A 27,574-nucleotide genomic window follows, 5' to 3' on the forward strand; every position below is an offset into this window, starting at 1 on the left:
TTATATCACAGTAGGCTTGGAACGTGTGCAACCATTATATCACAGTTGGCTAGGAACATGTGCAACTATTATATCACAGTTGGCTAGGAACATGTGCAACAATTACATCACAATGGGCTAGGAACATGTGCAACCATTATATCACAGTTGGCTAGGAACATGTGCAACCATTATATCACAGTTGGCTAGGAACATTCTTTAATTCTAGAACTACTTGGAATTTTTCAAAATTTTTCTAATGTTTCCAATGTTCAATTTTGTTCGGTAAGTAGCTTGGGTACCATGCTTTCACATAACACAATCAAGACACAGTCCACTCTGTAAGTCGAAGGTCACTTGAAATTGCGTGTACAGTTCCTTTAAACTTGAAATTATGTCTACAGTTCCTTTTAAAAGAAACCCCATTTTGTATCCTTGCTTAGTTTTTACTGTTTTTCGCAGTTTAGGAGTAAACATTAGTTTTTTACCTTAATACTTTTTTATAACGTCTTTAAATTGTATTCAGAGTCAGAATATAAGCTATAATATAACGTCGTTAAGTTGTATTTAATTGTCTTTAAATTGTATTTAATTGTCTTTAAATTGTATTTAATTGTAATATAAGCTGATAATTTTGCTTTTTTAATGTATTCCTTGCCTTTAACTTGACATATTAAAAAGAACACCTTTTATACTACCATTCAATGCATTATTCCTGTATGTAGAAACCTAGTATTATATTTTTAATGTATTCCTTGCCTTTAACTTGACATATTTAAAAGAACACCTTTTATACTACCATTAAATGCATTATTCCTGTATGTAGAAACCTAGTATTATATTTTTAATGTATTCCTTGCCTTAACTTGACATATTAAAAAGAACACCTTTTATACTACCATTCAATGCATTATTCCTGTATGTAGAAACCTAGTATTATATTTGGCTGCATCTATTTACCCATTCTATCCATTCTCTATCTATCTACAGATGGTTGTATCCAGCCATCTATTTACCCATTCTATCTATTCTCTATCTATCTATGGATGGTTGTATCCATCCATCTATTTATCCTCGAACGAGCTCTCCTATTTCTTCTCTCCGCGGAGTTCAAACTCTTCTCCGACGGTTCAGTTCATTTTCACTTGGCTCCATTTATACTGGTCTCCGCCTAGCTCTATATACTGGTTTCCGCCTATCTACATTTACTTGTCTCCGTTTAGCTCTGTATACTGGTCACCACCTAACTCTGTATACCGGTCTCCGCCTAGCTCTAAATACCAGTCTCCGCCCAGCTTCATATACTGGTATCCGCCTTGATCCGCATATTGGGCTTAACCTAGCTCTGTATACTGCTCCACCTAGCTCTGTTTACGAGTCTCCGCCTAGCTCCGTATACTGGTCTCATTCAAGCTCTGTTTAACGGGCTTCACCTAGCTCCTTATGCTGGTTTCCACCTACCTTTGCATACTGATCCCCGCATAGCAATATATACTAGTCTCCGCCTAGTTCAGTATACTGGTCACAGCCAAGTTCAGTATACTGGTATCCGCCTAGTTCCTTATATTAGTCTCCGCCTAGCTCCGTATTCTATTCTCCGCCTAGTTTAGTATACTGGTCACAATCACAGCCTAGTTTCCGCCTAGCTTTTCATACTGGTCTCTGGCAACCTCCGTACACAACACAAATATCTGCCTAGCTTCGAAACTACACCAAATACTCAATCCAGCTCCTTACAATGGTCTCCTTACAAAGGCCTCCACCAAACCTAAGACAATAGTCTTCAACCCGCTCCGTTCTTGTTCTACCTTAAACTTGAACTCTACTTCTGCGCAGAGAAAAGGAAATATCTAACGGTTGGTTTGACTTCTTCTATTACATAAAGAATGAATTAGTTTAGTTTAGTTTAGTTTAGTTTAGTTCAGTTTAGTTTAGTTTAGTTTAGTTTAGTTTAGTTTAGTTTAGTTTAGTTTAGTTCAGTTTAGTTTAGTTTAGTTTAGTTTAGTTTAGTTTAGTTTAGTTTAGTTTAGTTTAGTTTAGTTTAGTTTAGTTTAGTTTAGTTTAGTTTAGTTTAGTTAAGTTTAGTTTAGTTTAGTTTAGTTTAGTTTAGTTTGGTAAAAAAAACTAGTTATGATTTAGTTTTTGTTTAATTTGCATTTTGCATCTTAAATAAACCTAAAAAATGCGGGAGATTAAACTCTAAGAAGTCATGAGAAAGTAAAAAATCAAGTGCAGAAACCACAGTTTTTATTTCTGTAAGAGGAAAAGGAAAAAGTTTTGATCCTCGTTTATTTAAGTTAAAAAATTTGGCAAACTATCAACTTGATGTTTTACAATTTGACAAATATTAATCGTGTGGTGGGAGTGGTGGTTTGCCTTTTTATGCTGGTTTCAAAGTCATCAAAGTTATAAAACATTTTGTGCCAGGGGAATGTCCACATTTTCAAACAAAGGTGGGGGTGGGGCCTTCTGACTTTGTTTTTAGAGATATCTCTCTGATTTTTGACATGCAGGCCTAATTGTGATCTAGTTTTTTAATCAAAAACCAAAGTGGGGGAAAAATGATTTTTCCTTAATTTTTCCCGCATTTTTCAAACATTTTTTTCCAAAACTTTGTGTTAGGTCCATGTGGGGTGTCTAAAGTCATCAACATTGGGTCGGAAAACTCAAATCTGGATTCTTTAATGCATTTCCTCCTCTCCTTATACCTTCCCCCCCCCCCCCAACAATTCAGGCCTGCATGGCAAAAAACAGAGAGATATCTCTAAAAACAAAGTCAGAAGGCCCCCCACCTTTTGTTTGGAAATGTGGACATACCCCTTTAAGTTTATTAGATAAAAAAAACATTACCTAAATCTAAACTAAATTCTTATATCATGGTAAGGAATGCCGCAAATTATTATAAAGATAAAAGACGATCTTGAAGTGGTAAAATGTTTGAAGTAAAATTTCCTTTATACTCAAATCATTTAAATAAATTTTTCATCATTTTTTAAAATTAAAATTATTCATTACTTCAGCTATAAGATTTATCGCGTTACGGTTGTTTTGATTTTTACTTCCGGCCTTATAGTATTTATTTAGTGGGACACCCTGTAGTGAACATTACTGCATTCTCTTGAGATATTAATGGCACTGCAAAGAACATTGTTTAATCCCATTTGTTGGTAGTTACAATCTATTACCATCAACCCTCCCTTTCCTTAGCTATGGTTAGTAATCATGTAAATCCCTATTTTTAGGAATGATTGTAAGATTATATTTTTTTGTTCTCGAACCAAATTTCGTAAGTTTTGTTTGATTTAGTAAGCAAAAGAGCTTTTGATTGCTACTAATCTTATGTCTATCTGTTGCGTTTATAAGAAGAAAATTGTTAAAAACGACTCATACCGAAGAACGTAGCGTCCATACAGATTCAGAAAGTTGCAACATTTTTCGCGAACACTCCCTTTAACTCCATTAAAACTTTGATATCATTAATAAATGGAAACTTTATTACAGAGCAGAAAAAAACAGGTGTTAAGTGAACTGAAAGTTTAGCTTTTAATGAAAAAATAATGGCCATTAAGCGTCAACGAACGCATTAAAAACCAGATTTACACTACTGAATATTTATTCCCAGTTTTATTAATTATGTATCCTTTCTCCTTGATTTTTTTTCAAATTTATAATTAGATTAAAAAAATCTTTAAAAAGTTTTTAGGAATTTTTCAGTATAGAATTAAAATCTAATTCAAGTTTTTCTTCAGATGTTGGGAGGCTGGGAGGTGGTTTATGGTATAATGCTGACTATCTCAATCTCCGAAAACCTGATAGTTATTTGGATAATTCTATGTAAGATTTTGTTCCTTATTTTCATCCTTTCATCTTACTAATCAATTTTATTTTATATTCAGACATTTCGGGCAAGTGATATATAATGCTTTTATGCTTTAATTAGGCCTTTACACATTTACCAATAATTCACTTCACGTCTTCATCTTATATTTACACATTTACCAATAATTCACTTCACTTCTTCATCTTATATTTTTACACATTTACCAATAATTCACTTCACGTCTTCATCTTATATTTTTACACATTTACCAATACTTCACTTCACGTCTTCATCTTATATTTACACATTTACCAATAATTCACTTCACGTCTTCATCTTATATTTTTACACATTTACCAATAATTCACTTCACGTCTTCATCTTATATTTTTACACATTTACCAATAATTGACTTCACGTCTTCATCTTATATTTTTTCACAGGATAAATATCCTCGCGACCATAAACATTTATTTAAAGCCCTGTACTTACAGTAATAACCGGAAATTCTGAAATAGCAAGACGACTTTTAGAGTCTATTTATAACTTTAAACAGTCCAAGGAACATGTGACACAGCGATTGAGAAGTGTAAACAGATCCATTTTACTTAAAAACTGATTTAATAAGATATATCTGGTGAGTGAACCCATTGCTTTGTAACTACATTATACACTTAAGTATTTCTTTACTGTCTTCTTCCTCTTTCTTTCTGGTTCTTTTTGTACAGTGAAACCCTTAATAACGAATACATCGAAAGAATTCATCAAATGTCGTATTATTCACTTTCTGATGATGGAATGTTGCAGATATTTAGTTTTTTAATTAAATGATTATGTGAAACTTTTTAAAACTGTTCCTATATTCATGGCTATTTATTTATTTTAATTTACGTAATATTGTATAAAACTCATTGAAAAAATGTCAAGACGACATTCGATAAATTCTTCCGATGTATTCGCTATTAAGGGTTTCACTGTATTTGATTTTGGGCTTTGTATTGTTAAATTTCTTTTTGATAATTTTTATTCTAATTTTACTTTATCTATAATTAATATTAAATCCATGTCCGGTTTGTGCTGTAATGTTTTTATGTCGATCTGAGGTTTCTTAATTATTGCTATATTTTTGAGAAACTTGGAAAAATGTAAATGTAGTTTTGAAAAAGGGTTTAGCAGAACAATTTTTTCGTTTTTTTTAAAAAAGAGATTTAAGAAATTTACTCAGAATGTCTATTTCATTTTGTTCTACATGTACAATGATTTTTTCTACACATTTTTTAATTAACCAAATGCTGTGTTTTAATAATTGCTTTTTTATTCAGGTCATTCATCAATGCGCACAGTCACCAACTTCTTCCTTGCACATCTAGCTGTTTCTGATCTTACAATGTGCATATTCAATTGTGCATTCAACCTCGACTACATGTTGCACAAGTAAGTGAACAAGTTGTAAGGATTAAAAAATCGGAGTAAATGTGACAAAGCCTTATTCCTCTTTCTTCCAGAAAGTATGAAAAGTTTAGGATTTTAGTCTTAGAAAATAATTCACCAATGACCGGTCCGTAATTTATCAAGGGTTAACCCAACCCCTTAACCCACCCCACATAGAAACTACTCAAATTGCGCCTTGAGTTTCTGTCAATACATATAAATATCAAATTTCAAGTAACACAGAAATGCGATGGAATACCTTTTGTTTGCTCCCTCTCGGCTGTGTCTAAGCTATTATGTACAAGCTGTTGTAAGCAAGCTATCATGCACAAGCTGTTGTGACCAGTCTATTATATACATGCTGTTGTAAACAAGCTATTATGTACAAGCTGTTGTTAACAAGCTATAATGTACATGCTGTTGTTAACAAGCTATTATGTACATGTTGTTGTTAACAAGCTATTATGTACAATCTGTTGTTAACAAACTTTTATGTACAGGGTGTCCCACGAAACATGACAGTATGCAAGACGACTTGAATATCGTCTTGATTTTTGCTGCATTTATTTGTCAACCTAATTTTAGAAGTAAATTTCTAGAGATAATAATCACAAAAAGTCCTGCCATTTCCAAAATGTGGTCTGCATTTTTTGTGCTTTCAATATTGCCCGAGATATGAACAATTTCGTTCAGATTTAGACAATTTTTGCTTTTATTTAACAAAATTGAAATCTGAACCAAACTCTTTATATCTCCGGTAATATTGAAAGCACAAAAAACGCAGACCACTTTTTGGAAATACCAGGGCTAGGAGAATTATGTGATAATTGTTTCAAGAATCATACATGGTAAAGTAGATAGAAGAATAAATGTCAAAAATGAATTCAAATATCAAAGACGACCTTCAAGTCATGTTTCGTGGGACACCCTGTACAAGCTGTTCTTAACGAGCTATTATGTACAAGCTTTTTTAAACAAGATTTTATGTACAAGCTGTTGTTAACAAACTGTTGATAACAAACTATTATTTATATGCTGTTGTGAACAAGCTTTTATTCACAAGCTCATGTATCAAGCTATTATGTACAAGCTATTGTGAACAAGCTATTTCATACATGCTGTTTTTAAAAAGCTATTCTGTACAGGAACTGGAAGTTTGGGCGGAACTACTGTATAGTAAGCAACTTTATGTCCCTGTACACGGTGGCCTCTTGTGTGTTTTCTTTACTAGCACTTACATTCGAGAGGTACTGTGCAATTCTAGTTACTTTTACATTCGAGAGGTTCTGTCATTTGTCCTACAATCATTTGTTCTACAATCTTTTTTCCCACAATCATTTGTCCTATAATCATTTGTCCTACAAGAACAGAAAACTTCATTTGTCCTAGATATCATTTGTCCTAGACATCATTTGTCCTACACATCAGTTGTCCTATATATCATTTGTCCTACACATCATTTGTCCTACATATCATTTGTCCTACACATCATTTGTCCTACACATCAGTTGTCCTATATATCATTTGTCCTACAAATCATTTGTCCTAGATATCATTTGTCCTACAAATCATTTGCCCTAGATATCATTTGTCATACACATCAGTTGTCCTATATATCATTTGTCCTACACATCATTTGTCCTACACATTATTTTTCCTAGATATCCTGCACATAATTTGTCCTAGATTTCATTATCCTACACATCAATTGTCCAAGATATCATTTGTCCTAGATATTATGTGCCCTACACATCATTTGTCCTACACATTATTTGTCCTAAATATTATTTGTCCTACACATCATTTGTCCTACTTATCATTTTTCCTAGATATCATTTTTCCTACACATTATTTGTCCTACACATCATTTGCCCTACACATAATTTGTCATAGATATCATCTGTCCTACAAATCATTTGTCCTAGATATAATATGTCCTACACATAATTTGTCCTACACATCATTTGTCCTAGATATCATATGTCCTACACTTAATTTGTCCTACACATCATTTGTCATAGATATCATTTGTCCTATTCATCATTTGTCCTACACATCATTTGTCCTACACATCATTTGTCCTATTCATCATTTGTCCTACACATCATTTGTCCTATTCATCATTTGTCCTACAAATCTTTTGTCCAAAATATTATTCGTCCTACACATCATTTGTTACTTTTACAGTTGAGGGGTACTGAACATTATATTTACTTTTACAGTTGAGAGGTACTGTACATTATTGTTACTTTTATAGTAGAGAGGTGCTGTACATCATTTGTTACTTTTACAGTTGAGGGGTACTGTACATTATATTTACTTTTACAGTTAAGAGGTACTGCACATTATTGTTACTTTTATAGTGGAGAGGTACTGTACATTATTGTTACTTTTACAGTTGAGAGGTACTGCACATTATTGTTACTTTATAGTGGAGAGGTACTGTACATTAATGTTACTTTTACAGTTGAGAGGTACTGTACCTTATTGTTACTTTTACAGTTGAGAGGTTCTCTACATTATTGTTACTTTTACAATTGAGAGGTACTGTACATTATTGTTACTTTTACAGTTGAGAGGTACTGCACATTATTGTTACTTTTATAGTTGAGAGGTACTGCACATTATTGTTACTTTTATAGTGGAGAGGTACTGTACATTAATGTTACTTTTACAGTTGAGAGGTACTGTACCTTATTGTTACTTTTACAGTTGAGAGGTTCTCTACATTATTGTTACTTTTACAATTGAGAGGTACTGTACATTATTGTTACTTTTACAGTTGAGAGGTACTGTACATTAATGATATTTTTATAGTTGAGAGGTACTGCACATTATTGTTACTTTTACAGTTGAGAGGTACTGTACATTAAGTTGAGAGGTACTGCACATTATTGTTACTTTTATATTGGAGAGGTACTGTACATTATTGTTACTTTTTCAGTTGAGAGGTACTGTACCTTATTGTTACTTTTACAGTTGAGAGGTTCTTTACATTATTGTTACTTTTACAATTGAGAGGTACTGTACATTATTGTTACTTTTACAGTTGAGAGGTACTGTACATTATTGATATTTTTATAGTTGAGAGGTACTGCACATTATTGTTACTTTTACAGCTATGAGGTACTGTACATTATTGTCACTTTTACAGTTGAGAGGTACTGTACATTATTGTTATTTTACAGTTGAGAGGTACTGTACATTATTGTTACTTTTAAAATTATGAGGTGCTGTACATTATTGTTACTTTTACAGCTATGAGGTACTGTACATTATTGTCTTTTACAGTTGAGAGGTACTGTACATTATTGTTACTTTTATAGTGGAGAGGTACTGCACATTATTGTTACTTTTATAGTGGAGAGGTACTGTACATTATATTTACTTTTACAGTTGAGAGGTACTGTACATTATTGTTACTTTTACAGTTGAGAGGTACTGTACAGTATAGTTACTTTTACAGTTGAGAGGTTTTTGTTACTTTTGCAGTTGATAGGTACTGTACATTATATTTACTTTTACAATCCAGAGATACTCTAGAATAACTAAGTGTATTTTATGTTGTTACAAAGAAAATAGTTTCAAATCTTTTAAGGTGAATCATTGAATGATAACCTTAAAGTCGTCTTCCAATTCCAGAGTTTCTGGTTTTCACTTTAGTTAAACCGGTCATATCCCGCGAAAAATAAGTAAAAAAATTTATTTAATTGTCTGTTTTTTTGTTTAATTTTTAGTAACTTGGATAAAAATGGCAGCACCTTTTTAGTAATTTAAATTACCAAATTGATTTGAATCAAACAAAAAAACAAAACAGTTGTACCTGAATTATACTATACTTATCATAAATAAACAAAGAGAGTAGTAAAACTTCCTTAATGTTTTGAAAAAACATTAAACTTGAATTAAATTATAATCTTACCTAGGCTATCAGGTTGCTTTGCGCCCGTATTCTATTTCAAATTTGAACGATGCTCAATCTATATCAGCATTTTCTCCTCGATAAAAGATTGAGAAAAAAATCGCGGATTTACTTTTTTTCGTGTTTAAATTTTTACGAACAGTTTGCAGCCACCCAGTAGATCTTCTACATTATTGTATTTCCAGTGAATAGGAACAGGAGACGTAATTTTTAGTGAATTTCCTTTTAGAAGAAATGTCTGTTACACAATAATATTTGATCAAGGAAAATTGAAATATTTTTGTAAAATTGATTATTTTCAAGTGTGGTTTCTCTAGAAACTTGACTCAGTTCGGTGAAAGGAATTAAATTAATTCAACTTTATTCTAGATAAAAAGGGGTTCCTGAGGAAACACCCCCTTTAAATAATAAGTTTTGTATTTTTTCAGATTATATATCCGTGTCTGACATCATAATTGATAAGTTATTAATGATAAACAAAAGTTGGAAAAACCTTTTATATTTTACTGAAGAAAAAGCATCACGTAATTCTTCTTCTTAGAGAAGTTTTTCTTTTCTTTTCTTTTGCATTTACACCATCACACATAGGGCTGGGCTAAGTTCAGTTAACGGAACGTAGGTTTTTGAAAAGTTAACGGAAGAGTCCGTTAACAAACGGAAAAATCCATTAACGAAACGGATTTGAAAACGAAAACGAAGCGGATTTTTTTAATGGTGAATTTCATTTTTTCTGCTTAAAATTGCATTAAATTTGAAAAAAAAAATTTACGTGTTATGATGTTTTTAAATTTCGTCTTCTGTGTTCACAACTTTAAATGCTGAGAATAGATCGCGATAACCTTTGAATTTTGATTTTAAAAAAAATTGGAATTTGTCCAGCTGTGATGCTGTTAGAATCTGGGTTCTCCTCAGAGCAGGATAAATATAGTTAATTTGGATATCTAGAATCTACTCCGCAGAAAAGGATAAATATAGTTTAAGTATAGTTTACAATTTGACAAACCGTTAAAACTACAAAAGACTGTTAACAGCTGTACCAATAACGATTTCATAACCATTAACAAATTTTTGTTGGTGCTTCATGAAACGATGAAATGGTAATTTTTATAAAAAAAAACGATAAATGCCATTAACGAAAAATGAACGACTACCTGAAATTTTTCTTTTTTAACAGTTGGAACTAACCCTTACAAAACGGCTAGAAAAAGTTGGAACGTGCCCAGCCCTAGTCACACAAACTTTTGATAAAATTACAATGTGTGGATATTACAAGAAAGCAAAAAACAAAGAAACTGACCAATTACTGCAATTTTCAATTTTATAATTTTTGCAACCTGATGATGCAAACTTCTGTTATTTTCTACAATTTATTGATGTAACCAAATTCATAGTTTGACATTTTAAAGTTTTATGACATAAGGTTGTACAAATATAATAATTAGCAATTTAGAGTTAAGTTTTAAGGTTTTTAAATAAAAAAAACACGAGAAAGAAAAATGAATTTAATAAACTATAATTGATTTTTTGATTTAATTGTTTTAAGTGGATTAAAAAGTCATTAACTGTGTTTACGAAAACAAAACCTGTAGATCTCATAGGATTTAGAAATTCTACAGGGTGATTTTTAAAAGTCGATTTTTGTAATGTTCACTAAAGCAAAACAAGGTACAACATAAACATATTTCTTATATTTATTAACTCTTTATAACATGGCATAACTCGTTATTCCATGGCATAACTTTTTATAACATGGCATAACTCGTTATTACATGGCATAACTCGTTATAACATAGCATAACTCGTTATAACATGGCATAACTCGTTATTACATGGCATTTGATAAAGAAGTTACTAATCTCTTTAAGTGTTGTTAATCTTTTTCTGGTTAAGGTGGCTCTCATACAACTTCCAAACTTAGAACTCGATATTTGGACAATTTGACTTTTTTACTTCACATGGAGGACGAATTAAATATTTTGAAAGCTGGGAATCTAAACGATCTTTTTATATATCTATTTATTCATTTTTAGTTCCTTATAAACACCCTACAGTATATTATGAAAGTTTTTAAGTTTTTTGGATTTTGAAAGATTCCACAAAAAGATGATAAGATAAAACTTACACAATTGTTTATCTAAAACATTTGCTTCTCTTAAAGTTAAAAAAAGAAGTCTTAAAACCATCGTTTTGGTTAGTTTTTCCTTATATTTTAATGTAAGATAACAGTTTGCACAGTTCATTGAAAGCAAACTGATATATTGAAGAGCAACGGATAACATACTTTAAATTCTACAAATGTCTATATTGATCATTCCTTTTATAGTACTCTAGTACCCCCCCCCCCCCAGTCCTAAGGCGCGTAAAGAAAAGATTGATTTGGAAAAGGTTTGGAATCTAAACGTCATAGGAATTAAGTCCTATAGTTGTAATCCCTATATCTTTGCAACCTATGGGTGTAAACGTTTGATATTTCAAATATTTGATCCATCAAAATTCATAGTTTGAAATATCAAAGGTCTTCGACATTGGGTTGCAAAGATATAAGGTTTAAAAATTAGAGTTTGTTACTTTGTTTTGAAAAACTATATAAATCTGATAAAAAGACGATGAACTATAAGTTTAGAGATCTCAATAAAACTAAATTCCGACCTGGTCTAACTCGTCCAACTAACCTTTTAGAGAAATAGATTCCCGTCACGTTCAGAGTTAATTTGATTATTCAAAAATATGTAATTCAATCAACAATTTAAAGGGATTGTCATGGAAATTTCAATTTTAAGGGACTGTACGCGTTATTTCAAGTGTCTCTCCATACAAAGATGGCATTTTGCCCGATTCACAACGAAACCCTTGAAACCGTTGTCTGATTTCTTTAACTCCCAAAATAATGAAATTTGTATTCACGAATAACAACCCTTTATCTGAGAAGCAATATGGAAGATATCGTCTGTTTTCTAACTTAAAACGTATCGAATTGAAACCTGCTGCATGGTTTTGTTCGGTTTAGTAGAGAAACCACAACAAAAAGTAGTCATTTTCAGCTAGAAATACAAGAAAATCTTTGTCATTTTCAGCTAGAAATACAAGAAAATCTTTGTCATTTTCAGCTAGAAATACAAGAAAATCTTTGTCATTTTGTACAAAGGGTACCATTGCGAATCGTTCAAAATGCTTTTTTGAAATACATATTTCTGAAGAGTGTGTGAATTCTTACAACAAACATAATATTTCCCAATTTTAATAATCCTTTGACTTAGTTTTCTGATTTAGGTACTATGTTGTAATGATGCCGCTACGAAGACGACCAACCCGCATCTGCGCAGTTAGCGGTATTGCAATCATCATCATCACCTCCTCGCTACTCTGCCTTCCCACCCTTCTATTCTCAGTTATTGGAGATATCAGGTTTACATCTGCTTTGCGTCGTTTTTTCACTTGCAAATTTGATTTTTCAATAAAAAGTATTTCCGAATTTTGTTAAAAAAATTTTAATGGCTTTGCAGTCACAGTAAATGCCTGGTGGGAAAAATTTCACTTAAATTATTTTTCACAGACATAACCGACCGATGATTCCCCCATCAGAAGAAGGTTAAGTTACTTTACATCCCTTGGAACAAATAATTATTTTAGAAATGAAGCTGGAGAAGACAGTAAGGTTTGTTTCTTACTTTGGCCTGATGGATTACCCTTTCAATCAACACAGGACTTCTGGTAATATTTTCTTATCATGTTTGGACCATTCATATTTTTTACAAGAATTTTGTTTTACATTGATTAAACTATTCTTCAGATTATAGGATTAATATTTACAATATTTAATTTCATATTTGGAATTTTGGTGATTATCAAACTTCAGTGGAGCTTAACTGAAGTAAATTGTTAGAAATGCACTAAAATTGTTGTACATTCATCAGGAGGGTGGGGGGACAGTTGCGTCGATTCCCCACCCCTCTTTCCTAAATAACAGCCTCTATTAAAACACAAACTACTTGTTGCGAACGCCTTTTATAGATTTTTCATCCAAAATATGTTGTTCAACGTTTGTCACCTTCTAGGTTAATAGCGTTCGTGATTACTAACAACGTGAATTAACGCCGTGTTAATTAAAATAACGATCAATATCCGTTGATTGCATGCCATCGTTTCTTTTCTTTCCAAAATGCGGCTAGTTGACGATAGAGCCCTAGTTTTTGACGTCGATTAAATATTTTTCGGGAACAATAAATCAATTTTCAAGTTTGAAAAAATTTAAAACACAAATAAAAATAGGAAACCTGGTTTCGAAAGATTTAAAAAAATTTTAAAAAAGGAAACCTGGTTTTGAAAGATTTAAAAAAAATTAAAAAAAGGAAACCTGGTTTTGAAAGATTTAAAAAAAAAAATTTAAAAAGGAAACCTGGTTTCGAAAGATTTAGAAAAAAAAATTAAAAAGGAAACCTGGTTTTGAAAGATTTAAAAAAAATTTAAAAAGGAAACCTGGTTTCGAAAGATTTTTAAAAATTAAAAAATTGTTTCAGGTACAACACTTTCTTCCTTACTGCGACCTACTTCATTCCTGTCCTAATCATGGGTAGGTTAAGAGGTTTCCTATTAAAAATGGTAATAAAAAGTTTAGAAAGTTAGAAATGGTCAATTTTCGTTCTTATTTAATACTTTTATGTTATACAAAGCTGATTATGTATTCAATTGTGCACACTTCAATCATCCCATACAAAAGGTTAACAACTTTATTAAATCAGAAATACTTATGATGAAGTTTTGTTTTGACTGGTGGAAATTTAGCGTCTACAAAGTTTGTAAATGGTTAATCTAAAATAAGACTTTGCTTGTCTATCTTGGCCCAAATTTTGTATGGAACCTCAGTTGACCCCAGGAAAGAGTTATGATGGATGCTTAAAATCACTAGAAGTTGTCTTCTTTTTTATAAATTTTGAAAATCCACGTAAAAAATTGTAAATCCACAAAATGGTTAATTATTTTATAACCCAAGAGAGAAAAAATTAAGAATTAAGCAACAATTAAAAGTTGGTATAGAAGATGGGCGCGAAGCCTAGTTTTAATAAACGTCTAATATAATGTGAAAGACGTATCAGATAAAAAATAACTAAACATTTTTATAAATCTATTTCCTCTACATAGAGATTGGCATAGTTTTTTTAACGAACGAAATTTTGAATAACGAGCAAAATGTTTTTTGAATGATGGTGTCGTTTAGGGAAAACAACGAGCGATGGAAAAATGACTTGGATCGTTCACAGAAATGAAAAACGATCGAAAAAAAAAACTAAAGAAAACGATTGCTTTTACTCATTGAACGAATTTTTTTGAGCAAAATTTCAAAAAAAAAATTTTTTACTGCTCGGATCATTTTTTCGAACATTTTTTGAAAAAAAGAAAGCTTTTTCCTGAATGAACAATTTTCTTGAACAAACGGTTTTCTTGAACAAACAATTTTACTGAACGAACGATTATACGTACTGAACGATTGTTCAGTGAGAAACGAACTATGATGAAAATGAATGATACTTTTGAGAACGACCGAAATCAATTGTTATGAACTATTATATAAAAAAAGAAACCAAATCGGCCATTCACGAACGATGATCGATATTTGTGAAAAGCATGATATAATCCAAAAAAAGCTTAAGTTATAGATAATGTGCAATAAAACATTGTACTTAAGAATCTTCAAGAATGTAGTTATTTCATAAACATTGTATTCTGTCATCTGAAAACTGGTTTTTGATAAAATTTATTAATCGAAAATACTTTTTTAAGCATCCCTCCACTAGAGAGAAGTATTTAATTTATGTGCAATCACTAGCACCACTTTATGACCTCGTAGCTCCTCTAGTGTTGATTTTACGCACGCAAGTATAAGAGAATCAACTTTATTTGGTCACAGACAAGACAATTAAAACAAGATGAAAATCAAACGTGAAAGGAATTGAATCTTTGGCCTTTGCCACAAACTCTAATTTTCTAGTTAATTTTTACAATCTTAGTTTGAAATATCAAGTTGTAAATATGAAGTGATTAGAAAATTTGAGATTGTGGCAAAGACACAATTCCTTGACATAAATTAAATATTTGTTTACTTTTAGGATACTGTTATACCAGGATGGGGTTAAAGCTGTGGGGTGGGGAGCAGATCCTAGAGGGAGCACCTCCTAACCCAGCTCTTGAGAGGGCGCGCCACAAGAAACGAAAGGTAGGTGCTATGAATTGTCAATGAATTTTCAGGGGCTAATGGCCCCCTCCCCTCGGATGGAAATCCTCACACCCCCCCCCCCCTAACAGTAGAAAGTTTAAAAAGTTAAGCCACTCCCCCTGCAAGAATTTCTTTAAATACCCCCTTTTGCTTAATGGGACTGTAAGCGTATTTTAATCTGACTCTCCGTGCTAAGATTACAATGACTGATTTATAAAAAGTATTTATTTCCTAGATTTTCTCTATTGGTTCTTATGAATAAGAAATGCGCAAGCCACTTTTGCAGAGAAATCGCAAATGAAAATAAATATTTATATCTAATTCACACCTGATCAGACAAAGCTTTAAAGGGTACCGTTGTAAATCGGGCATTGCAATCTTTGCATGAAGGGTGAGTCGACATTAAGTATACGGCCCCTTCAAGGTGTATATACAGCCCCTTCAAGGTGTATATACAGCCCCTTCAAGGTGTAGATACGGCCCCTTCAAGGTGTATATACAGCCTCTCCAAGGTGTATATACAGCCCCTTCAAGGTGTATATACGGCCCCTTCAAGGTGTATATACAGCCCCTTAAAGGTGTACAGCCCCTTCAAGGTGTATATATGGCCCCTTCAAGGTGTATATACAGCCCCTTCAAGGTGTATATACAGCCCCTTCAAGGTGTATACACCGTGTCCCAATAAACATGGGAAATAATTGACGAATTCGATATCGTCTTTTAAAATAATTCTTTGATTTAGTAAAGTGATACCTACTGAGAAAGCTGTAATCAGTAAGATTTTCGTCTGCTATGTTTACAATTTGGTTGTTTATGTTTTGTCGACTGCATACGGGTGTACTTAGTAAAACAAGAAAATTACAGTATACTAACAGAGTAAACTTGTCCGTCTTCACTGTTCATCTTGCGGAGACATTGTAGACACTTCTTTACAGCCCTTTACCGTTTTCATAAAATAAACTCTAGCAGACATAATAACTTTATGGCTTTTGAAATTAGGTATTACAATTTTAATTCATAACAAAGACGATATCGAATTCGTCACTGAATTCCCATGTTTATTGGGACACCCTGTATTATATTTTCTTCTGAAAAAGTGGGGGAAATCTTTAAAGTACAACTAGAATATAAACAAATACTAGAAGACATGAGTAACAAAATTGCAGAAGCTTTTGGTTTTCTTTGTAAAAACTCACCAGGTCCTCAGTGAACTATATTTTGTTTTGATTAGTTTTAAAAAAGTTTTTTCCTGGACTTTGACTTATCTCTGTTATTTTTAGTTTTGAAGAATTTACAAGAGAAAAAGACATTTTTGTTACCAGTTAGAACTCAGAAATAAGTACAATAAATATTGATCATATGAACCTAAAGTTAAATAATAAAAAATACGATAATATCATATTACTTATTAAAAATAAAAACATAAAAGATTATATTTAAATACGAACGAATAAAATCTAAAATGACCATTAATGAAAATTCAAATTTAATTATTTAACAAAATAAAAATATTCAAACAATCGTTAAAGAAACAAAAAAGTTCTAGTTTTTGCGAAAATTTTCAGTTTTAATCTTCCGTCCAAATTTGTTTGGTTAAATATTAGAACTTAAAGTTGTTTGGGTCTGTTTGAAAGTTTTTCAACATGAGAAGTTATGATTGAAAACATATAAGATTTCGAAATTTACTTAAAGGAAATGAGTTTTTGCCACAAACTCTAACTGTTTCTCCCCTATATTTTAGCAGCCCAATGCCGTAGATGTTTCAAACTATGAATTCTGTTAGATCAAATTATCTAAGTTTGAAATATTATCGGTTAATACCATCTGGTTGCAAAGATATAGGAATTAGAAAATTTGGGGTTGTGGCAAAAACTCAATTTCTTTGTCCTAATGTAATGAATTTATAATTGAATACTTAAAGAAGATATAAATTATGCATTCCATACATTTTTGAATTAGTTTACAAGACAAAGATAACTAAAGGAACTGAGTTTTTGTCACAAACTCTGGTTTTCTTACCGTTATATCTTTGGAACCCGATGTCGTAGACCTTTGCTATTTCAAACTATAAATTCTGTTAGGTCTCCAAGTCTAAGTTTGAAATATCAGAGGTTTGGAACATAGGGTTTCAAAGATATAGGGATTAGAAAATCTGAGTTTGTGGTGAAAACTCAAATATATTTTGAAATACAACGACAAATTACTTAATGCATTTAATATACAAGAAAAATAAACATATATTTACGTATAAAAATATATATGATTTAATGTTTACATAATAAGATAAAGCTCGATTAAATAAAGTATCAAGTACAATATAATAAGATTTTGAACAAAATATATATAAAGAAAACGATCTTCTAACCGTACAATGTTGGTTAGGTTTTTTTCCCACTTAGGGAAAACATTTAGCATAGTTTAATAAAAGCAAACTTTTACAGAATACAGTTTCCAAATGTTGGAACCTTCACACATTTTTATGATGCCTTATATAAGCCAGAAAATTTTAAAAAAGATAGAATAAGGACTTAAGAAAGCATTGAATCCTTAACGCTGCAATCTTAAAGAACCACCCATTTGAGTTAACAATAATATTTTTATTTTAGATTGTGAAGATGAGCTTTGCGGTCATTTTGTTGTTTGCAGTTTGCTGGCTTCCTTATCATCTTTACTTTCTCATCATATACCTTTACCCAGGTAATATATATATATACACACATATATACATAAAACATGATAAAAGTTAGGAAATGATTTGAAATCCGGTTTTCTATCAACCTCCCTGTTTATTTACTGTCAAAAAGAATGGACAAAAATATAATATGCATAAACAATTAGCGCCCTTCTTATAGAAATAATTTAAGCGTTTGAACAGAGCGTTCCAACCGGCCTATTTTCTTCTCAAAATGTCAATTTTTCTGTAAAGATATATAAATGTCCTCAAATAAATTTTTTTACTTTTAACCATCATTAAACTTGTCCTGGGGTCATTTAGGTCTGATTGGTTCAACTATTATGAGGTTTATTAGATACAGACAGACAAACGGACAAGTGTTTACTTATATTTATATATAGATTGATATAGGCTATACCATTTAATAACATCAGGAGCTATGATCCTGCCCTGGTTGGATGATGCCTACCTAACAGTCTATCTGATGGCAATGTCAACCTCACTTATCAACCCAACCATCTACTATATCATGAACAGGTAGATAACCATCTACTATGAACAGGTAGATAACCATCTACTATGCACAGGTAGATAACCATCTACTATGAACAGGTAGATAACCATCTACTATGAACAGGTAGATAACCATCTACTATGCACAGGTTACTATATCATGAACAGGTAGATAACCATCTACTATGAACAGGTAGATAACCATCTACTATGAACAGGTAGATAACCATCTACTATATCATGAAACCATCTACTATGAACAGGTAGATAACCATCTACTATGAACAGGTAGATAACCATCTACTATATCATGAACAGGTAGATAGCCATCTACTATGAACAGGTATTGAAAATGAATCATTTGTTTTCTCTGAAAATTCCCCTTGAGGCGTTAAATTGTTATTAAATATTTATACTACTGCACACTGTAAAGCATTAAGTATTGATAGTTCAATTTAGCTAGAATAGACATAGCTATAAATTTGAAAATAGAGAAACTTTCATTTTCAATGAGTTTGATATTGATACGTTTTATTTTGGTCCGATTTCAAACTTGCTATGTTTATTTTGGCATTATTCTTCTCAGCCATTAGCTGTTACTTGGTATTATTAGTCTTACTTTTCTAAAATAACTGTGTCCGGCAAACATTCCTGGTTGATATGCATTGTGGCTAAACAGCTCACCCTGAGGTAAAGAGAGAGAGAAACAAACGGTTTCTTCTATTTGAAATCAAACGTGTTTTCGTCTATAACTCAACAATATTTAGACTTACAGATTTGTTTGTTTTATACTTTTTCATTCAAAATGTATATGCCAACAAAAAAAGTATTTAAGATCAAAGGCTATAAAATTATATAAAATGGGTCACATTGTGATCGAAATTCACAGTTTTCTGAAATATTGACAGAACCGTTAAATCCACGTGAGCTGTAGATGCAATATGAATTAAATTGAATTAACTTGCCAAATAATTTGCATGTGTTAAATTAGCAAAGTTGCAGTTATTAGCCAGAGTATAAATAAAGCACTGTGAACTAGACAGAAGAATTCATGAAATATAACAGGTGAGACTTTGTGACCTCGTAGCTCTTCAAGTTGGGATTTTACGCCCAAGTTTGAGAAAGAAATTTACAGAAATTTTAACATTTTTTTCTTCAAAATTCTTTAAGAAAAGGAGTTATGATTGAAAAAATGCAAAATTTAAATTTTACTTCCAATTTACTTATGTATGACATAACAGTTAAGTAACAAATACAAAGCTATTCCTACAAAACTTTAATTCTCTTATGTTCAAGAAATTATGGATTAGAGGTTTCTGAGGTCAGATTTAATAAAATGTAAGAGTTAGTTCAACAATAAAACCGCCTCTTTGATCATTTAGAGACGTGGTTCAAACAAAAAACATCTATAGTTCAAATACGTCTGATTATTTTTTAGTTCCCGACCTCTGAAGGGATACAAAAACAGAATGAATTTTACCTTGACAATTTTTAAAAATATTATATTTAGAAAATTTCGAGATTACTTCCACACGGCACTCTGCATAAACCGATGCAGGGCTATTAGGTAACAATATTTTATCTTTTCTTTTTAAATATTTTTTTAACACTTTTGAGTCACACTCAAACAGGTGTTATTCGAATTGCCTTCTAAAAGTTAATTTTTCTAAATATATTTGAATATTATTATGAAACAACTTAAACATAAATAAATCCATATTTATATAAAAATTGGCTTGTCTGGGTGTCTGTATGTTTGTATCCAATAAACATTAAAACGGCTGAACCGATCAGGCCCAAATTTTGTGAGGGACCTCACGTGGCCCCAGGGTAGGTTTAATTTATGAATGGTCAAAATTTCATTAAATTTTTTAACATTTTGAAAATCCACGAAATTTTTGTTTAAATCCGCGAACTTTTTTTGTTTTGGTTTACGATGTACACAAAGAGAAGATGTTCACAATTAAAATAGTAGATGGGCCTGAAGCGCCCTAAAAGGCAAGTACATACAGGGTGTCCCACGAAACATGACAGTATGCAGGACGACTTGAATGTCGTCTTGATTTTTTATATAATTTGCTGCGTTTATTTGTCAACCTAATTTTAGAATTAAATTTCTAGAGATAATAATCACAAAATTTCCCTTGTCCTGCCATTTCCAAAATGTGGTCTGCCTTTTTTGTGCTTTCAATATTGCCCGAGATATGAAGAATTTCGTTCAGATTTCGACAATTTTGCTTTTATTTAACAAAATTGAAATCTGAACCAAACTCTTTATATCACCAGACGCAGACCACTTTTTGGAAATGACAGGGCTAGGAGAATTATGTGATAATTGTTTAAAGAATCATACATGTTAAAGTAGATAGAAGACTAAATGTCACAAATAAATTCAAATACCAAAGACGACTTTCAAGTCGTCTTGCTATTGCCATGTTTCGTGGGACACCCTGTATATACTTTGCTTGTCTTGTTATTTGTATCAAATAAACGTCAAAACGGCTAAACTGATAGAGTCCACATTTTTTGTGGGATCTCGCATGACCCAAGGGAAGGTTTTTTGGATGATCGAATTTTAAAAAATTTGCCTCTAAAAAAATTTGATTTTTGAAAAGTTTTAAAATCCACGAAATTTGTTGTTTGTTTTTGTTTCACAATGTACACAAAAAGCGCATGTTTGCAATTAAAATAGATTATGGGCGAGAATCGTCCTAAAAGTCTAGTTTCACAAACTTTCAAAGGATTGACCCAAATGATCGATATACTTACTCTCTGTTAAAATAAACGTTGGGGTTTTGTAGATTACAGTTAGAAGGAACGCATAATAAGGATTCTAAACACATGGGATATTGAATCCATTTTCAGAGATCTAAAAAATTTATTCTATAAAATCTGAATAATCTTGACAGTTTTCCAAGCACACAGCTGTTAACCCAACTTTTAAACACCTTGATCTTAAACTTTTGAAAATATGATAAATTATGAATTTAGGAGATCTCCGATTTTGAATCCTATCGTCCGAACTTCTGTACGATCCAATCAAAACAGGTAATTCAAATTCTTTCATGTTTTCGTGCAGAGAGACCCATAAACTGTGGGATCGTTGAGACAAAATTATAACAATCTTATGTACACGTGAACATATTTTATGATATCGTATTGCAAATGGTTTTGCCGGAAGCTTACAATATCAAGGTTGTAATGCAAGGAAAGTTATTTCAGAGGTGTACGCATTTTTTGTACTGCAGTACTGTCTTGGGCGGTAATGTAAACACAAGACGGATGTCGAAGCCTCACATGGTATCCATCTTTCACATAAAAAATCAATGATACATTCTGGTCATAGGAAACTATTATATGAATTATCAAAATTATCAAAATTTAATGCTTTTAACCCCCTCAGATACTAAACGAACAATGATGCATCTATTATTGTTTACAAATTCCGCCTAGAGAGAACTGGTTTCAATATGTACGTAACTGCAATTAACTTTCCTTGCATTACATCCTTGTACAATATCAACTAATTACGTTGAAATGACAGTTCACACTAAACACTGTACAGTGTACACTGTACAGTGAATACCGCAATATTGCCGTGTTCCAAGTTCATTGCACTTTTTAAAATCCTAACTTGAGTCTTCTTCTTCCACAGTTTTATTGCCCTTACGTTGTATTTCCCTTAAACTGATGTTTTCAATAATGCAAGCTTTGTTCACAAAATTAATTTTTCTTTTTTTCTTCACAATTCGTCATAAAACGTAATTATTTGTAATTACTAATCTAATAAACAACCGTTTTAAGGTGTTTTCTTAAAAGTTAAAAACGCCGGGTTGCATTTTTTTCTTTTTAGAATCCAAATAAATATATAAACATCCAATTCAATTGTTATTATGATGTGTAGTATAGCTAGAATTCTCTAAATTTCTTGAGCCCACGATTTAAAAGCTTAGACTCGGGTTTTAATTCCAATTAGACCCTTGTTTAAGTCTTCATCTTAGACCCAACTTAAGAATCAGCTGAGGAAACTTGTGTCATGTGATTGTCATGAAAATCAACCAAATACAATATTAAACCTGTTTAATAAACCAATTTCTATGGAAAATTGGTCGCAATTTATATATCAAAGCTTATAGTTTTAAATTAGTCTCAGTGACAGCATAGTGTTTATTGAGTCTTCTTTTCTACAAATTAAAAAGATCGTGGGCTCTGAACATTTTGTGTTTTAAAGGTTAAGATCAGTAAAAACTTTTGATCAGAAAATTTTTTAGTATTCACACAAACCTTGTCGATCGACGGCTTTCAAGCAGAGTTGGTTCCATCAGTATCAGCCTAGCCCCTCATCCCTCCCCCATCCAAACCAGATCAAACTCACCCCTATCCTGTAGATCCAACAGACTGGAGATACCTAGAGAATACTGTAACCCAACTCTTCAAGTTCCGGCCCCACCGTCACAACACCAGGATATTGCCCAAAAAAGGCAAAATAGAAATTACTCTTCGAATCTGAATGATGCTGTGAACATCAAGATGCCACAGGTTAGTGATTCACAAGAACAAATACAAGATAATTGTCAAAACTTATCTGGCAGTGACAGCTGTCAACAGCCTTGTGAAAAAGACAGCTGTCAACAGCCTTATGAAAAAGGGAGCTGTCGACCAACTTGTGACAAGGATAGTTCTGCACATTCTTTAGGCAAGGACCGCTGTTCTACACAGTCTTGTGGCAATGACAGTCGTCCACAGTCTTGTGAAAATGACAGTTGTCATCCTGTTTGTGATTATGACAGCTGTCCAAAACAGCCCTGTGACAATGACAGCAGCCAATATACCAGTGATAATGACAGCATCCTGCATTTAGCTCAGAATGGCAGCTGCCCGCAGATATCTCAGAATGACACCTATGCACAGTTATCTCAAACTGACTGCTGCCCACTGTTAGGTGACAATGACAGCTGCCCACTGCCATGTGACAGTGCCAGCTGTCCGCAGATTATAGATTCTCCCATTGAAAATCAAAATATCAATCTAGAGCTGAGCGATGTTAGAACGCCTGCCAAAAAACTACCAATTAAGCTTAGCAGTGACAGCTTGATAAAAAAACAAAATGTCGATACTCCTACTATTGGTATTGGATGTAGAAAAAGGCTAAACAAAATTGGCGCATTAGTACAGAAACCATCCTGGGAGGAAACTACTGTTTAACGATGCTACATGGAAACTAACCTAGTGGAAACCGACCTAGAGTAAACTACCTAATCATTGAGTAGTTAGAAAGGAAATATCGCGTAGTTTAAACTTGCACGCATTTTTACGGATTTAAATCGGCTCTCCATTAGAAATTCGTCTAATCCAACTTCACTCTCCTGACCAAACCTATTTTCAGATTTAACACAAATTTAGGTCAGAAAACACTTAGGTCAGAATTTTCACTAGGTCAGATGAGCGGGTACCTTTTAAACATCTTGTGATTACTTAGAAAAAGGTGTAATATTTTTTACATAAAAAGCCAGTTTTGGCTAGTGTAATTAACTCAATCTAGTTATTCATAAATTTTGACCATTATTACATACATGTTTGTAAATATGTAATGTATGTATTATGTAGTATTTGTACATATACAATGTCGGAAAACTCTGTCAGGTCTATATGGTCTGGAAAACTCATAATAAGCAGAAATACCCTCAAACCCTGTCAAACCAGAAGCAGTTTAAAATTTTTATATCTCATGAAAAAATAGGTCAAACAATCATCACAAAATAGTTTAAATGATTAAAAAAAATATTTCACATCGACATAGTAATAGTTGAAATAAACAAAATAAAAGTTTAAATAAACCCAAAAATAATTCAATAAAATTGTTCAAATGAGCAAAATAATAGTTTAAATGAGCAACATAATGGTTCAAATGAGCAAAAAAATACAAAAAATCATATAAAATAGTTTAAATGAACCAATGAGGCAATGATAGTTAAAATGAACAAATGAATTTGTAAACAAACATTCAATTTAACTTCAAACGAACCAAAAAAAAATGCTAAAAGAAAATAGTTGTTCAAATGAACATAAAAATATTTCAAATAAAAAAAATAGTCTTAAAAAATGTTAGTTCCTGCGTAAACTATATTTCATGTTATTTTAATTTTCATAGATTATTTTTTGTTCATTTAAACTATTTATTTTCTTCGTTTAAACTATTTTTTGTTCATATAAACTATTTTTTTGTTCATTATAATTATATGTTCATTTGAACTTTTATTTTGTTCATTTGAACTAATTTTTTGCTCATTTAAACTATTTCTTTGATTATTTAAACTTATTTTTGGTGCATTTGAACTGTTTTTTTGGTGCATTTGAATAGTTGTTTTGTTAATTTGAATTATTTTTTTTGCTCATTTGAACTATTTTTTTTGCTTATTTGAACTATTTTTTGGTTTACTTGAACTATTTTTTATTTTTTTCTAATTGGAACTATTTTTTGGTTTATTTGAATTATTTTTTGCTCATTGGAAATATTTTTTCGGTCATTTGAAACACTTTTTTTAATAGTTCAAATGAACAATAGTTTAAATAAACATTATTTAATAGGATCATTTGAATTATTGTTTTGCTCTTTTAAACTTTTTTTTTGACCATTCAAACTATTTTTGGTTTATATGAACTATACTTTTTTTGCTCATTTGAACTATATTTTGGTTCATTTGAACAATTTTCATTGTTCATTTAAACTTTTTTCGGTTCATTTTCTATTTTTTGGTTCATTTTAGCTATATTTTTAGCTCGTTTGAACAATTTTTTTGCTCATTTGAACCATTTTTTTAGTAGTTCAAATAAACATTAATTAATAGTTCAAATGAGCACAAAATTTTGTCGTACAAACAAATATATTTATGAGGAAACCCATGGACATGCCAGATGTAACATATAGACTGAAAAAATCGTATTTTTTGTTCAAAAATCGATTATTTTTCAAAATTCGGGTTAAAAAATTTTTCCTTCAGTAAGTGAGTAACATTATTCTCAAGAATCAAGAATGAATAAATAATATCTTATTTAAGAATGTTCTTCTTGCTAGATAAATTCAACCATATAATGTTACAAATTTCGAGTACTTTCCCTCCAGTACAAAACAGAAGGAGGAGGGGGGGGGGGAAGAAATTATTACTTAAAGAATAGTTAATAACTCTTTCGTGTTAATAAAAAAATCATAGTTTGTTTTCTTAAAATTTTTTGTTCAAGAAGATGTAATACAACAAATTCCCGGACAATTGTCTTTCAGCTTTAATTGTAGAGAATTAATTTCAAACAAGAAAACTATTGTGTTTTGTAAAATGTATGAATATATATATCTAAAATAATGTATCTAACGTAAATTATATTCTATATTTGTTAAATATATGTATTTATCTAATATTCCTATTTACCAACTAAAAACATTAGTCATCAATCTTATTATCTGTAGGTTTATTAGAATTTATTAGTTCTGACCTGGAATAAAAACCTAACATTGAATGCGGGCAATGCATACAGTTTACGAGCAATATTTTATCTGATAAAAAGGTACATTTATAGAAAAGCATTTTATTGATTGACATTTCATAGATATTACAAAGACAGGACATTTTATATCATAGATCATTTCATACATCGGAAACTTCATGGAAAAGACATTTTCTTATTAAGACATTTTATACAGGGGAGGATACAGGATTTAAGTGAGGGGGGGGGGCAAGATTTTTTAGGAACAAAAAAATTAATAATTAGGAACAAAAAATCATGCCGCAGGCGAAATTTTTTTTTGACTTAAAAGACTCAAATAGAGTCAAAATTAATGACTAAAGACTAAATAACTAGATTTTTAAATTTTAGGAACAAAATTAAAGGATTAGAACAGGGATTTAGGAACAATAAACAGATTGTTCAGGAATTAGGAACAAAAATATAGGATTAGGACAGGAATTTCAAGTGGGTCGGACACAGGAACAGGAACAATAATAGGACCATTAGCAATTTAAGAACAAAAAGAAATTACTAGTTATACTTAAATGCATGAAAATTATGAACAATATTACAATTTTGATAAATGAGTATTGATTAAGGAACATTACTAGATATGAACAATATTATAACTTAAGTTTAGTTTCTTACAAATTTCTAATTCTAAATTTATCGTTAACAATAACATTTATCAAATTGGGAACATTTTTTGCCTCAAAATCTCAAGGGGGGGGGGCTACGCCCCTCCCTGAATCTGTCAGGAGGGGGCAAATGTCCCCCCGCCCCTGATTTTACAGAACACAATTCATTTACAGGACATTTCTGGATAAGGCATTTCATAGAAGAAGAAGATTTTGTGATATTTCATGATGTTTGCCTTAAGAAAAGAATAAAAACCGCAGATTTGTGGTCAATGTGTCCAATTTTGCTCAAAATTTAATGACACCACGTCAGAAATCCAAAAGAACCTATGATTTAATACCTCGCATGCGGCATGACTCATTTTATATATATATATATATTTTATATATGAGTTTATTGAAATTTTTGAGGTCAAAAAGGGCCGAGGAATGGAATCAGGACACCAAAAACTGGTTTTATAGTTTGATCTCTTGAGAGACTATAATTGAAAGAAGGTCAAACTGGAGGTTAGATATATGTGTTTCTGTTAGCACATGTCTTATGTGGTTGCTAAAAACATGAAAAAACGTCTGATTACACTAAAATAATTGAGAGTGAAGCATATGCTATTTTGCCCTATTTCCTGCGTTTCATGAGGTCAAAATGGAGGTCAATGACCTCCGATCCCAAAATTGGAGGCTGTTTCAAATTTCAAATTTTTAGACAAAATACCCTGAAAGAGTTTCAAAAAAAGAGAAAAAATTACGAAAATACAGAATGTTCTCAGAAAATCATGCTTTTAACCCACTTAATGTCCGAGCGCAATGGGATATTTTAATATGTTTTAGATGTGAATATAATAAGGATTTAGAATTTTTTTCAAAAATCAAATGGGTATATTTATTT

The 27,574-nt window shown here is 31.5% G+C and overlaps 1 protein-coding gene across 1 annotated transcript; it reads left to right on the plus strand.

The window, feature by feature from the left end:
* The first annotated feature begins 1,129 nt into the window (after window positions 1–1,129).
* On the plus strand, window positions 1,130–24,366 carry LOC111714700 (tachykinin-like peptides receptor 86C). Its single transcript, XM_023489852.1, has 13 exons — window positions 1,130–1,835; window positions 3,729–3,813; window positions 5,122–5,233; window positions 6,376–6,477; window positions 12,423–12,557; window positions 12,783–12,863; window positions 13,670–13,722; window positions 15,257–15,363; window positions 17,970–18,060; window positions 18,472–18,574; window positions 20,061–20,117; window positions 21,542–21,598; window positions 22,822–24,366. The coding sequence occupies exons 2-13, from the start codon at window positions 3,729–3,731 to the stop codon at window positions 23,753–23,755; spliced, it is 1,917 nt and encodes a 638-aa protein (XP_023345620.1). The 5' UTR covers window positions 1,130–1,835; the 3' UTR covers window positions 23,756–24,366.
* The last annotated feature ends 3,208 nt before the right edge of the window (window positions 24,367–27,574 follow it).

This window comes from Eurytemora carolleeae, unplaced genomic scaffold (genome assembly GCF_000591075.1).
Source record: "Eurytemora carolleeae unplaced genomic scaffold, Eaff_2.0 scaffold1630, whole genome shotgun sequence".
NCBI lineage: Eukaryota > Metazoa > Arthropoda > Copepoda > Calanoida > Temoridae > Eurytemora > Eurytemora carolleeae.